The 12,663-nt window shown below is 46.9% G+C and overlaps 1 protein-coding gene across 1 annotated transcript in view; it reads right to left on the reverse strand.

Annotated features, from left to right (window-relative positions):
- Positions 1-12,663, reverse strand: part of Bltp3a (bridge-like lipid transfer protein family member 3A) — a 51,641-nt gene that overhangs the window by 9,464 nt on the left and 29,514 nt on the right. The window contains exons 12-15 of the mRNA XM_034524119.2: positions 11,958-12,099; positions 11,340-11,533; positions 9,729-11,176; positions 7,390-7,586 (exon numbers count right to left, since the gene is read on the reverse strand). Coding sequence (XP_034380010.1) covers positions 7,390-7,586; positions 9,729-11,176; positions 11,340-11,533; positions 11,958-12,099 — 1,981 coding nt within the window. The remainder of the gene's footprint in view (positions 1-7,389; positions 7,587-9,728; positions 11,177-11,339; positions 11,534-11,957; positions 12,100-12,663) is intronic.

The raw sequence follows: 12,663 nt of genomic DNA on the forward strand, positions 1-12,663 counted from the left end.
GGCGATTGAGATGGGTTTTTTGTTAGTCTTTTTGTGTGTTAACAATGAAACTAGAGCCGGGCGGTGGTGGCACACGCCTTTAATCCCAGCACTTGGGAGGCAGAGGCAGGCGGATTTCTGAGTTCGAGGCCAGCCTGGTCTACAGAGTGAGTTCCAGGACAGCCAGGACTACACAGAGAAACCCTGTCTCAAAAAACAAAAAAACAAAAAAAAAAAAAACAATGAAACTAGAGAGAAAAGGTCAGAAATGGCCACCGTGGTTGTTATGCTCTCATGGCAGTGTGTCTATTTTTGGGTTGTTCATGGCTGGCGTGTTAGAAATCTGGTAGACTTGGTCCAGCATAGGCTGACCAAGTTGTCTGAATCTGTTAAATCTGAATCTGTGAAGACTGACCGTGTTGTCTGGTTATTGGAGTCTTCCTTGGAAGGTGAGAGGCCTTCCAGAAGGTCAGGAGATCTGACCATCAGGTTTCAAGAGCCTGAACGCTCCTACTTGGGGAGAAGACGTGGAATCCTTCTCCATCTGGGGTCGTGACCAAATGTGGTTAAGTGTTATTTGTGCCACCCGTGGCAGGGGTGAGCTATCTGTGTTTTATGTACCACCCATGAGAGGGGTGAGCTATTTGTGTTGTTTTTTTTATATGTGTGTGTGTCTTTTCTTGGCAAATCATCTGTGTGTTAGCTGTTAATCTACTGTGTTAAACATCTTGAGTTAAAAATAGGTAACATGATTGCCAGCAGAGAGAGGAATGAAGCTGCCGGTACAAGAATACAGCTGCAGAAAGGCGGGCAGGTCCTTTAATAAGGGGCAGCTTCCTCGGTTCGTGCTTGCGGTTCGTGTTCCTACAGCCCGCCTACCGCATATAGGGTATACTCCAGGTAACAGCACATGGAGGGTGCCCGAGCCCAGCCCACACTTGGCAGGAGACAACTCGTGGTTCCCCAGCACAGCAACAGCGTGCAACAGCTACCTAGTTTGGTATTCCTGGCTGTACTGGGTACCTTGAGGTCACTAGTGCAACAAATGGCGTTTTCCACCTGCCGCCTATGAAGATAGATGAGAACCCAGGTGATAAAAAAAGAAAAAAAAACCTGGCAGTGGAGCCAGGACAGCTAGACAAACAGCCGCAGCAAGATTGTTCACCTGAGAGTTAATTATTTTTTTAAAAAAAGAGACAAGAACTGGTTAAAACTGCTTACTTAATTTAGTTTAAAACTTACTTGTGAGGCTGTCTTGATTTACACAAGAAAAACTGATAATTCGCCCTGCTCTGTGGCCAGGAGAAGGGCACCAGCAGAAAAAGAAAGTTAATGATTTTTCCCAGTTTAATAAGTAAAGGAGTGCTTTTTTCTAAAATTACAGCTTAAAAGTTACAGGCTGTCCTGAGTCAGAAAAAAAAAAATATATATATATATATATCCTTCAGTTTTGATGGATTTTCTAACCATTACCGTTTGAGTCAATTTCATTATTTATATGAGATTTTCATTAAGATTTGGTTCAAAGATGAGAGTTTTGACAAGATAAAATTGAAGAAGTGGTGAAGACTTGTGCTCTTATGTTAGACATAAAAATGTTTACTTTATTGTTCTTGTTGTAATCAGAAATAACTCTTTAAAAGGTTTTTATAGAACTATGACCAAAGTTTCTATTTTGTTAAAAGTTAAATTCAAATATGTGTCAAATGTAACTCAAGTTGCCTTTTAAAAAATTGTTAATAACTGTGTGAACCTGCAACATCTTAATAGTCCTTACTGTGAAATGCTATAGATAAGGCTATTCATTCTGATTTGGTTTCTTTCTTAGAGCTTCAGAGATGAGCTCACATTACACCTGTGGACAAGGTACTGTTTGCAGACTGAATTAGGTTATGGTCTCTAGTGTGATGTGAACAGCAGTCATGCAGCCTCACAAATGCATCAGTCTACACAGAGTTCAAAGCAATAAATAAGGTAAAAGCCTTTTCTCCACAAGACCCTTGTAGGTTCTGGTCTTCAGAAGTGAAGCCTCAGACATGGGGACCCCATCAATTGATCAGGACGTGGTCAGCAGCAGGTCAATTCGGACCAGATGTGACTGAGACCTTCATGTGACAGAAGGTAAGGGACACCCAAAGGCCCACGCCAGATCCCGCTGATAGATCTTGAGAGACAGGGTTACTGAGACCCCACTAATTTTGATCAGGACACATGAGGTTAAGCAGAGATCAGATAAGTTACCCACAGCCTTTCTAGACTAGTTCATAGAGACATTCTGTCAGTGTAGACAAGGCTCCAGAGGCTCCAGAGACTACAAGATAAGTCATTGAAAGATTTAGGAAGTATACTACATATTAAAATTATTGATGGTAATAGCAAGTGGGAGAAGAAAGGAATAGAGAAGAGGAATAGAGAAGGTTTAGTGTAAGTCTAGAAGAAAAGAGTAGAGAAGAAGAATGGAGATATGTTGCTGTGAGTCCAGAGGAATAGAGAGGAATAGAGGAGACTAGAGAGAGGTGAAAAAAGAGAAAGGTGACAGGAAAGAATTTACAGAAAGTAGAAAAAAGGGACTCCAATCAAAGAGAGATAAAACTCTTTGAAAAAGACCAGTGTGCGCATTGCAAGTAAAGGAACCAGCTTCAGGGTCCAAGAGGGCCCTAACAAATAGAAGCCAGGGCCAAAAAATCCCAGGCCTCGAAAAACACCCCAAGTGGCGAAGATAACAGCTCTGTGTGAAGAAACACAGGGGCTTCCTCCAGGCCAACGGGTCAAAACATATTCATGGACTACCCGAAAATGGTGGACTAAGAGATGGGCTGGGTATCCCATTCATTTATGGTCATCTTAGGCTGCTCCTATCCCCTGTCTGGTTGAGGGGATACCCCCTAGGATAGACATCCAGATACAACACTTCCTGGGCTGCAACTAGCTGACAAGAATTCAACGGATAGAAGACTGACTTCAGCCAGGAACCAAGGTAAGCTGCTTTACAGATGGGAGCAGTTTTCTCCATGCTGGTCAGAGACAAGCCAGCGCTACTGTGGTGGACACATGTCATCTGGACTGAGATCATCGGTGCAGAGAGCAACCTTGGAACCTGGGGTCGACAAGCAGGTATGCTTTTGCCACAGCCCATGCCCGCAAGGCTATATGCCAAGAGAGGAAAACCCTGATGAAACCAGAAGCTGTAAATATTTGTTGCCCAGGACACCAAGGGAGGAGACTCCGGCCTGAGGCAATAACTGGACAAATCAAGTGTCTTGATATGGGAGCCTGTTCCAGTTGTGGGCCTAAGAGATGGCCTCACTTAAAGCACAGAATAAGAGAAAGAAAAGATTGCTAGCCATCCTGCCAGATACTATCTAGAGAAAAAGAGAAAATGGTGCACACAAGAAGGGAGAACTATACTCCCCTGAAAGCAAAGGATTTACCAGGCTAAATACACAGATGGACTCTTAAGATATGAGTGCAACCAAGCAGCCAAGAGACTTAAAGCGTATAAGGGACCTTAGGTTTTGAGCCAGAGAAATAATAAGACTTAGAGTAAATAAGAAATACCTAGGAGAAAACAGCCTAGAATAGGGACCTTCCCAAGGTTTCAAGTGTCCTAGGTAATTAGATCAGAGAGCAGTTTTAAGGTAAGTCAGGAATTGAAGATCCACTGTTTATATTGTCTCCAAAGCTCAGGACAGGTAGCGAGAATATACAGGACCCTAAAATTAAACTACCCTTGGGAACTGGCGCTGGCTAGAGTGTCCCTTGTCCTTGCTCCATACCCAGAATGTCCATTTTGTGTGAGAAATGATTTTTCAGGCTACTAAAAGACTGTTCCTGGTGCTGTGGACCATCCGACCTCCTTGAAGTTCACCATCACCACCTGTGACTGATGCCAACTGGAGAAGATTCAGATGCCTGAACAACCCCCTACTCTTTAGCTCCAGGTCTTCTGCTATTCTACAAGGCTAAAGAGCAGCAGGCCTTGACTCCTGAGACCACCCCAGAGGCACAGGGAAAATGCTGCCTTGGAGGGTGGGACTTAGTGTGTGTACACCCAAGGTTAAACGACAGCTTGTGATTACAAGATTGAAGTTGAAATGTGAATCTAGAGTTATATAGATTTGTTCCTTTTGCAATTTCTCTTTATTATATATGTGATTATATATATATATATATGTAGACAGCTATGTGCCACAAAATGTGGAAAAGTCAGAAGACAACTTTGAAAGTGTGTTACAAAGAAAAAGAAATGTTTTGAAACTCCTAGTCAATAGAATAGAGCCCAAGAACCCCTGCTAACAGATACTTAGTGCCTAAAATTGATAAATGGTAGACTTACAGCTCCCGGTTAACACCATGTGTTTCCACTGCTATCTTTGATGAAAACAAAGATTATTATATACTTGTCCAGCTAGTTCCCACAGGTACTCTTGAACTGAGTTTGAGATACACCCTAGATGATTCTGCAGAGAGCCTATTTTCCTTGACTCTAGCTGTTACATTGTGACTAGGAATGGCCATAGGTATAGAGACAGGTGTGGCCACATTGATACAGACACCTCATTATTTTCATCAGCTGAGAGCTGCCACTGATATAGATTTGAGAGCCCTAGAACAGTCAGTAACAAAGTTAAGTTGTTACTAGACTTGTTGTTTCTTAAAGGAGAAAGTCTGTGTGCTGCTCTAAGAAAAAATGTTACTATTATGTAGACCATTCAAGAGTGACCAGAGAGTAAATTCAGAGAAAGGTTAGACCAGAGACAAGATAGAGAGGCACAACAATGTTGATTCGAGAGTTGGTTCAATCCTCCCTTGCTGGATCCCTTGTGATTTTACTTTTGCTTTTAACCACAGGCCCCTACATTTTAAACAGATTAGTAACTTTTGTTAGAGAAAGGATAAATGCTGTTCAGCTTTTTGTGTTGCGCCACCAACATAGGACTTTGGGTCAAGAAAATGGTAATTATGATGACACTGGGGTTTAAACTTTTCTAAAGATCCTAATCGGAAGAAGTGGGGTTGAAAATAGACTTATTAATAATTGAGTTTTTATGATTAAAAACAAGCAAATTGGAAGAAGTGGGGATGTAGAGTGAAAAATTATAAAGGCCATTTTATGAAATATGTGTAGATTTTTTCGCCTTACAGAACTTGGAACTGAAAATAAGATTTCAGGCCTTCACAATCCAGGTGAAGGACACTTGCTGGATTACATTCCCCAAGCCTCACCCAAGGCAGGAAGGCATTCCTGACTACAGATAAAGATGCTATCATTTGGGCTAGATTCTCTGAAATGTTCCACTGTTCTTGGTTACCCCTCCCTTGGTCTTCCCAGTGCTATGTTCAAAATTTGTAAAACAACCAATCATGTGTAAGCACGCGAAAATGCCTTCCTCCCCCCCACTCCATGCTATAAAAGACCTTTTAACCCACCACACCGGGCCAAAAACTCTGCTCTTGGAGCTAAAGAGCTTGTCGTTTTTGACCGCCGGCAAAACCTCTAATAAACCTCTGCTGATTGCATCCAGGTATGGTTTCTTGTGATTTTTGGGTGGTCACGATTCCGGAGGCTTGAGGAAGGGTCTCCCGAGTATGGGGGTCTTCAGGGTAACATGTTACCTCATGACAGGAGAGTAACGGGCATGCGTGGGGTAACATGTTACCTCATGACAGGAGAGTAACGGGCATGCGTGGGGTAACATGTTACCTCATGACAGGAGAGTAATGGGCATGCGTGGGGTAACATGTTACCTCATGACAGGAGAGTAATGGGCATGCGTGGGGTAACATGTTACCTCATGACAGGACAGTAACGGGCATGCGTGGGGTAACATGTTACCTCATGACAGGACAGTAACGGGCATGCGTGGGGTAACATGTTACCTCATAGACACAGACATTCCTCACTAACCAACAAAAGGTAAAGGAAACCAGGAAGGGACCTAGGGTGTGACTCTGTGGCAGAACACTCGCCCAGCACACTGCGAGTCTCTGTTAGAGCAACAGCAGTAATTGTAAATAATGTCAAGAAGAAAGAAAAGACAGCACTTGGGAGGCAGAGGCAGGCGGATTTCTGAGTTTGAGGCCAGCCTGGTCTACAGAGTGAGTTCCAGGACAGCCAGGGCTACACAGAGAAACCCTGTCTCGGAAAAAAAAAGAAAGAAAGAAAGAAAGAAAGAAAGAAAGAAAGAAAGAAAGAAAGAAAGAAAGAAAGAAAGAAAGAAAGAAAGAAAGAAAAGACATAAACATGCTCTTCAGATATTCTGAAGGGATCATTTTGAAAGTGTCTATTTTGATAAGCTAAGAGCATGTATCTTACAAAAGTGACATATTTAATGGCTAAAAGTTAATCAACATGTGGGGATGAAGGCTGGAGAGATGGCCCAGCAGTGAAGAGCACTGACTGCTCTTCCAGAGTTCAAGTCCCAGCACTGACATGGTGGCTCACATCTTAACTCCAGTTCTAGGGAATCTGACACTCTCTTCTGGCCTCCATGGCATTGTATACACATTAGATAGACATGCCTGAAGGCAAAACACCCATACATATTTTATTGATACATACACACACACACACACACATATATACATATATATGTGTATGTGTATATGTATGTGTGTGTATACATATTTAAATTTAACCATTATATCAACAGACAAAAAACTTGAAGTTATTTTCCAACAATAAAATACACAGGCAAGGGCTGGACAAATTTCTCAGAGTTGGGAGCACTAGCTGATTTTCCAAAAGACCCAAGTTAGAAACCCAGCACCCAAACAGCGGCTCATAATGGTCCCTGACTCTAGTCCCAGGGCATCCAGCACACTCTTCTGGGCCCCAAGGACACTAGGCATGCACATGGTATACTTACATACACATTCAGACAAAATAATCATACATGTAAATCAATATAAAAATAATAAATATAAAAAAGAAAAAAGCTTTCAAAATTAAAAAAAAAAAAAAAAACACAGGCAAACCACGACCAGACAGCAAGCGTATCATCACTGACAGCAGACGCAAAACGAACTCTGGTCAGCTGATCCCACAGCCTCAAGACTAAGACCTTGTGTTAAGTATTAAACAGTGACCTGTAGGAGAGACGAGAGTGGTGGCGTGTGCCTGTGACCCCTGCACTTGAGAGGCAGAAGTATAGGGACTTCAAGACTAGCATGGATTACATGAGATACACCCCACCCACCTCCATAAAAACCCCAAAATCTAAATATAAAAATAACCTAGGAAATGTGGAGATAAAACAAGCCATAAAAAACAAATATACTAAATTTTCTCTCTTTTGTTTGGTTAGGAAAATGTCAGTTTTATTCTATCTCTGCTCCACATGAATCCTGTTGGTGTACCATCAGCCACCGAGAGCCCTCTTGGAATCATGCAACCAGGCTCTCACATACCAGACTCCAAGAGCATCACAAAGCTGTCACTGCCATCGCTGTCCACCGAAATCCGGTCTTCGGGGCCACCGCTGTCCAATGAGACACCATCGAATGACTGCTGAGAGACTGTCCTTTTCATGGAGAAAAACCGGAGTCGGGCAGCACCTCCACTCACTGGGGCCACCACCCCCTCATCTGACTTGGCCATGGCCTCCCTGTGTTTAAAAAAAAAAAAAACAAAAAAAAACAAAAAAAACAAAAACAAAAACAAGGCCCACCAGCTCAGAGCTGAACACCTGTTTGTTCTCCACACCCCTCACTCCATCCACAGGCTAATCCATTTCCCTCATTCAGACAGGTAATGTGAACACACAGTAGCCTTTGCCAACGGCCTTTCTGAATCCCAGCTAGTACCATTAAATCTCAAGGTTATTCAGGGTCATGCCATCCACAGGAGAGGACAACTACCTACCACCCTGTAGTAAGTGGTGCCCAAAGCCGCTTGCATTCACTCCAGAGTCTTGTTTCTGAACGTGTGTGTGGGTGCGGGCACATGTGTATGTGCACACACAGATGCATGGTTCCTGAGGCCAGAAGAGGCCTTTCGATCCCCTGGAACTGAGTTCCAAAAGGCTGGGCTGCCTGAGTCCTGAAGGGCAGCAACAGCTCTAAAGCACACCCCACTCCGCCAGCCTTTACTCTGCTGCTCTGGGAGACGAGTGCAGGGTAGGTAAACTGACACTGGTCTTTAATGAAGTTGTAAAATTACAGAGGAGCGCCATGGTATGAGCCTCAACAAGGCTTTGCCTTGCTGAGCCGTTTCCTCCGTATGAAGTGGGTGTGGTATCAGTACGTGTCCCACAGGACTGCAGGAACTCAGTGGGTAAAGACCTAGCACTAAAGGCATAACTGGCTGCTCTTCCAGAGGACCTGAGATCAAGTCCCAGCACCCATACAGTGGCTAACAACCATCTGTAAACCGAACCCCAGAGGGTTTGATGCCCTGTTCTCGCCTTCTTGGGCACTGTACTCATATGCAGGTAAAAATATCCATACACAAAATAAATGAATTTATTTAATACAAGAAGAAAAGAAAGAAGCGCTAACTCCGTGGCTGTGACACCATGGCCTGTGAGCCACCAAATGCCCCAGAAGAGGCTCCTCCTGCTGCACTGTCCTTCCTAAGACCACAGAGACTCACAGGAAAGCCCACTGTTCCCGCCCTTCTGACCACACCTCTGTGTCTTTCCTTAACCTGCTCTAACGCTTAGCACAGGGCCCACCACAGTCAAGAGCTCAGCCTGACTTTCCTTCTCCACCGCTCTGGACAGCGGCAGGGCTGGCACACGGAGCGGGTGCGAAGGCTGGCTCCTCTGTTGAGCAGGTGAGTCCGGGAGCACAGCCTCCCCTCACGCAGCAGTCCCCTAGCCATAAACTGGAAATTCAAAGGTCTGTCTGGGCATCAAATTTAACAAATAAATTACAAGATAACCGCTGCAATGATTATTACAGCAAAGTCAGGCACAGTGGCATACCTGTAATGCCAAGACTCAAGAAGACGGGGCCAGAAAAAAGCGATGTGTAAAATATCTCACTGTTTTAGCACTAATAAAACTTTTGTTTCAGTAGAGAGAGAGAGAGAGAGAGAGAGAGAGAGAGAGAGAGAGAGAGAGAAAAGAAAAAAAAAAAAGGAGTGAGCTCATTCCAGACAGCAGGACTATCTATAGTAAGACACTGTCTTGTTTCAAAACGCAAGCAAACACACACTGACGTGGACTAGGAGTATGGCTTGGTGCTAACAGTCCTTGCCTAACATTTGTTAGGCCTTGGTTTCCTTAGCAACAACAGGAACAAAATATAGATGCCCACCACAGCCTAATCTGTGTGGACCACTGTGAGGCCCCACACCCTAACAAGCTGCAGACCTAATGTGTGTGGGCCACTGTGAGGCCCCACACCCTAACAAGCTGCAGACCTAATGTGTGTGGGCCACTGTGAGGCCCCACACCCTAACACGCTGCAGACCTAATGTGTGTGGGCCACTGTGAGGCCCCACACCCTAACAAGCTGCAGACCTAATGTGTGTGGGCCACTGTGAGGCCCCACACCCTGACAAGCTGCAGACCTAATGTGTGTGGGCCATTGTGAGGCCCCACACCCTAACACGCTGCAGACCTAATGTGTGTGGACCACTGTGAGGCCCCACACCCTGACAAGCTGCAGACGCCGACTTGCAGCCTCCCCCTCCTCAGCCGTCTTCCTCTAAGAGTGCACACAGCAGGGGGCAGGGAGTCCAGTGGTCACAACTGGAGGGAAAGCAGAGGCTTTTCCTCAGAAAGAGGCTGAGAAACACTCACTTGGCAGGAGGCAAGGACAACATCTTGTGCATGGTAGAGGTCATTCGATCTCTCCCCAGACTGAAGGCATCCCTAGTCAGGGACACAGCCTCCTTGGTGAGGTCCACGGTAGCGTGGAGAGCCTCTTTGGTGGCATCCTTGGTCATGTGAAGAGCACTGGACAGTTCCCCCTCGATGTTCCTCAAGGGTACAGGCTCGCCTTGTCCGTTCAGAGCAGCCTCCCTGTCCGCTGGCAACTTCAACGCAGCCGGTGAGCTGGCGGTCTGAGCTCTGCTCAGCCTCTTGGCCTGTAGAGACTCGACTGCCTCATGGCCCTTCCCTGCTGGCTGCTGTACAAGTGGAGTCGAGGTCTGTAGCTCTCCGTCACTGTGCAGCCTCTCCTGGGACACAGTCAGATTTTCAGCACTGCTGTCCCTCAGGTCCTTCTCGGGGCTTACTGGGCCCTGGTCTGAGGAGGCATCAGACTTCGGCTCCCGGTCATCTGACGGCGACAGCTCTGAGTCTATGAGGCTGGTGGTGTCTGAGCCTGCAGAGTCAGCGTGTGCAGTCCCAGGGGCAGGATGCATCAGGAGAGCCACCTCAGCGCTAGGGAAGAGAACTCCGATGCACACTGTCTGCTCCCGCAAGGGAGGCCCAGTCATGGCCTCTGTATCCTTGGTCAGCTGCTCCTGAAGGCCCTGAAGCACCTCCTTGAGGCGCAGCAGGGCCAGGTACTGGTAGTGGTCGAGCCTCACTCTGATGTGGGCAGTGGAGTGTACAAGCATGTGAACATCTGCCACGTCCTCCAGTTCTGCCACATGCCCTTTATGGTCCACACCAGCATCACCTTCCCTCATAACCTCTGGGACTTCTATAGAGCCTGAGAGGCTCTTCAAATCTCGTTCGGTCTTTGACCTCTGATGAGACACAGACTCAGGGGCAAGAGCTTCAGAGCGCACAGGACTGCCAAAGCTGGCTGACGGTTTTAGCCTCCCCTCTGAGGCCAAAAGGAGTCGCTGTGCCTGGGCTTGCTGCCAGCGGAGAGGAAGGCAGGCCCAAATGGACAAAGGGAAGGGCGCCACAAAATTCAAGGTATGGCCTTTGACGTGTTCTGTGCCTTCAAAGTCCAAGGAGATCTGGGTGAAATGCAGGGACCAAAGATCCTGGGATGCCGCTGGCCTCTGAGGAGGGAGGGAGCTAGGTTGAGCTGGAAGGGAATCCATCTGGAAAGCGTGATGCAGGAAGAGCATGTGAAGAAGGCTGAAGCCCCCTGGGACCTTGGGAAAGTGACCATAGCTAGAACGAAAGAACTCCGTGGCAGCAAAACCCCGGAAGAGACTCTGGAGGTCTGGACAACCACAGTTTGGGGCATGCCGGGTGTTGGTGGCAACCATGCCTGCCGTGGAGAAGACCAGCGCCTGGGGACGATGCGGCTTCGCCAGCTCTCTGGTCTCCAGTGGGAAGCTCACCTTTAGAGAGAATGAACAGTTAAGGCCATGCGAGCAAGCACAGAGCATCTGAAGCTCATTTTCCTGCTTCTGCCAGGTGGACACAGCAGAACTATGCTCACAATCTTGGAGGGAATGTAGCTGTGTCTACCCACAAGTGGCAAAAGTCCAACTCTGTCCCTACCTTCAACCAGAACGCATCCAGTCGGATGTCCAGATGCTCATCCTTCCCCCTGGCATCTTCCAGCTTATAGATGGCTTTGAACTGCTCCAAGCTTCGGTATAAGTCTAGGCAAAAGAGGTTTCCCCACAGCAAGCTGACCGGATCCACAGTGAACGTCAGCCCATTTAACTGGATGTAGAGATTGGGACAGGGCACTGGAAGCAGAGAAATCAGAATGTCATGTAGGAGGCAGCAGCTAGACTCTCACTGACCGGCTAAAGCTGCACTACCACAACAGCAGACACAGCAGCCCTGGACATGGCACGGCTCTCCTCATTCTGCTTTTGAGATGCTGTCTCACATACTCCAGGCTGACCTCACACTCACTGTGGAGCCATGGATGACCTCGAAAGACTACCAACTTCTGATCCTCTTGCCTCCACCTCCCAGAGGGCCACAGTCAATCATGCACGCTGGGCAAGCACTGGATCAACGGAGCCCTCACCCCAAGGCAGAGCTTAACTAGAACAAACTGACTTGCCACAAGTGAGACTGTGTACAGCGGCCTCAATACCGACAAAGGTAAAGAAGAGGAAGGAAGGAAGAGACGTCATCAGAGGAAACAGCAGCCCAGCTTACCCGGAAGCTCCTGATTATCTGGGAAGTAATACTCGGTGAACTGTACGTGGATGGCAGCCACCTGAGCCGGAAGGCGGTGGCGTTTGCGGCTGCAGGAGAGCAGAGTGGACGGCTTCTTACTTGGCTGTCCAGCTGTGGACACCTAAGTAACCACAAGTCACTGTGAGCCCATGTCACTGCACCCAGAACATCGCTTCACAAATCACTGTGAGCCCATGTCACTGCTTCACAAGTCACCGTGAGCCCATGTTACTGCACCCAGAACATTGCTTCACAAGTCACTGTGAGCCTGTGTCACTGCTTCACAAGCCACTGTGAGCCCATGTCACTGCTTCACAAGTCACTGTGAGCCCGTGTCACTGCTTCACAAGTCACTGTGAGCCCGTGTCACTGCTTCACAAGTCACTGTGAACCCATGTCATTGTACCCAGAATATCACTTCACAAGTCACTGTGAGCCTGTCACTGCTTCACAAGTCACTGTGAGCCCATGTCACTGCTTCACAAGTCACTGTGAGCCTGTGTCATTGCACCCAGAACATCACTTCACAAGTCACTGTGATCCTGTGTCACTGCAGCCAGGACACCATGCGCCTCCACCCTTCTCCCCAACCTTCCCTAAGAAGAGGCTCCCACACATGCACCAGGCTTTTACATGTGCTCTGTACTACCCCAAGCCACTCTTCTGTTAGGTTTGGGTCTCACGT

This window comes from Arvicanthis niloticus, chromosome 20, assembly GCF_011762505.2.
Source record: "Arvicanthis niloticus isolate mArvNil1 chromosome 20, mArvNil1.pat.X, whole genome shotgun sequence".
Taxonomy (NCBI): Eukaryota; Metazoa; Chordata; class Mammalia; order Rodentia; family Muridae; genus Arvicanthis; species Arvicanthis niloticus.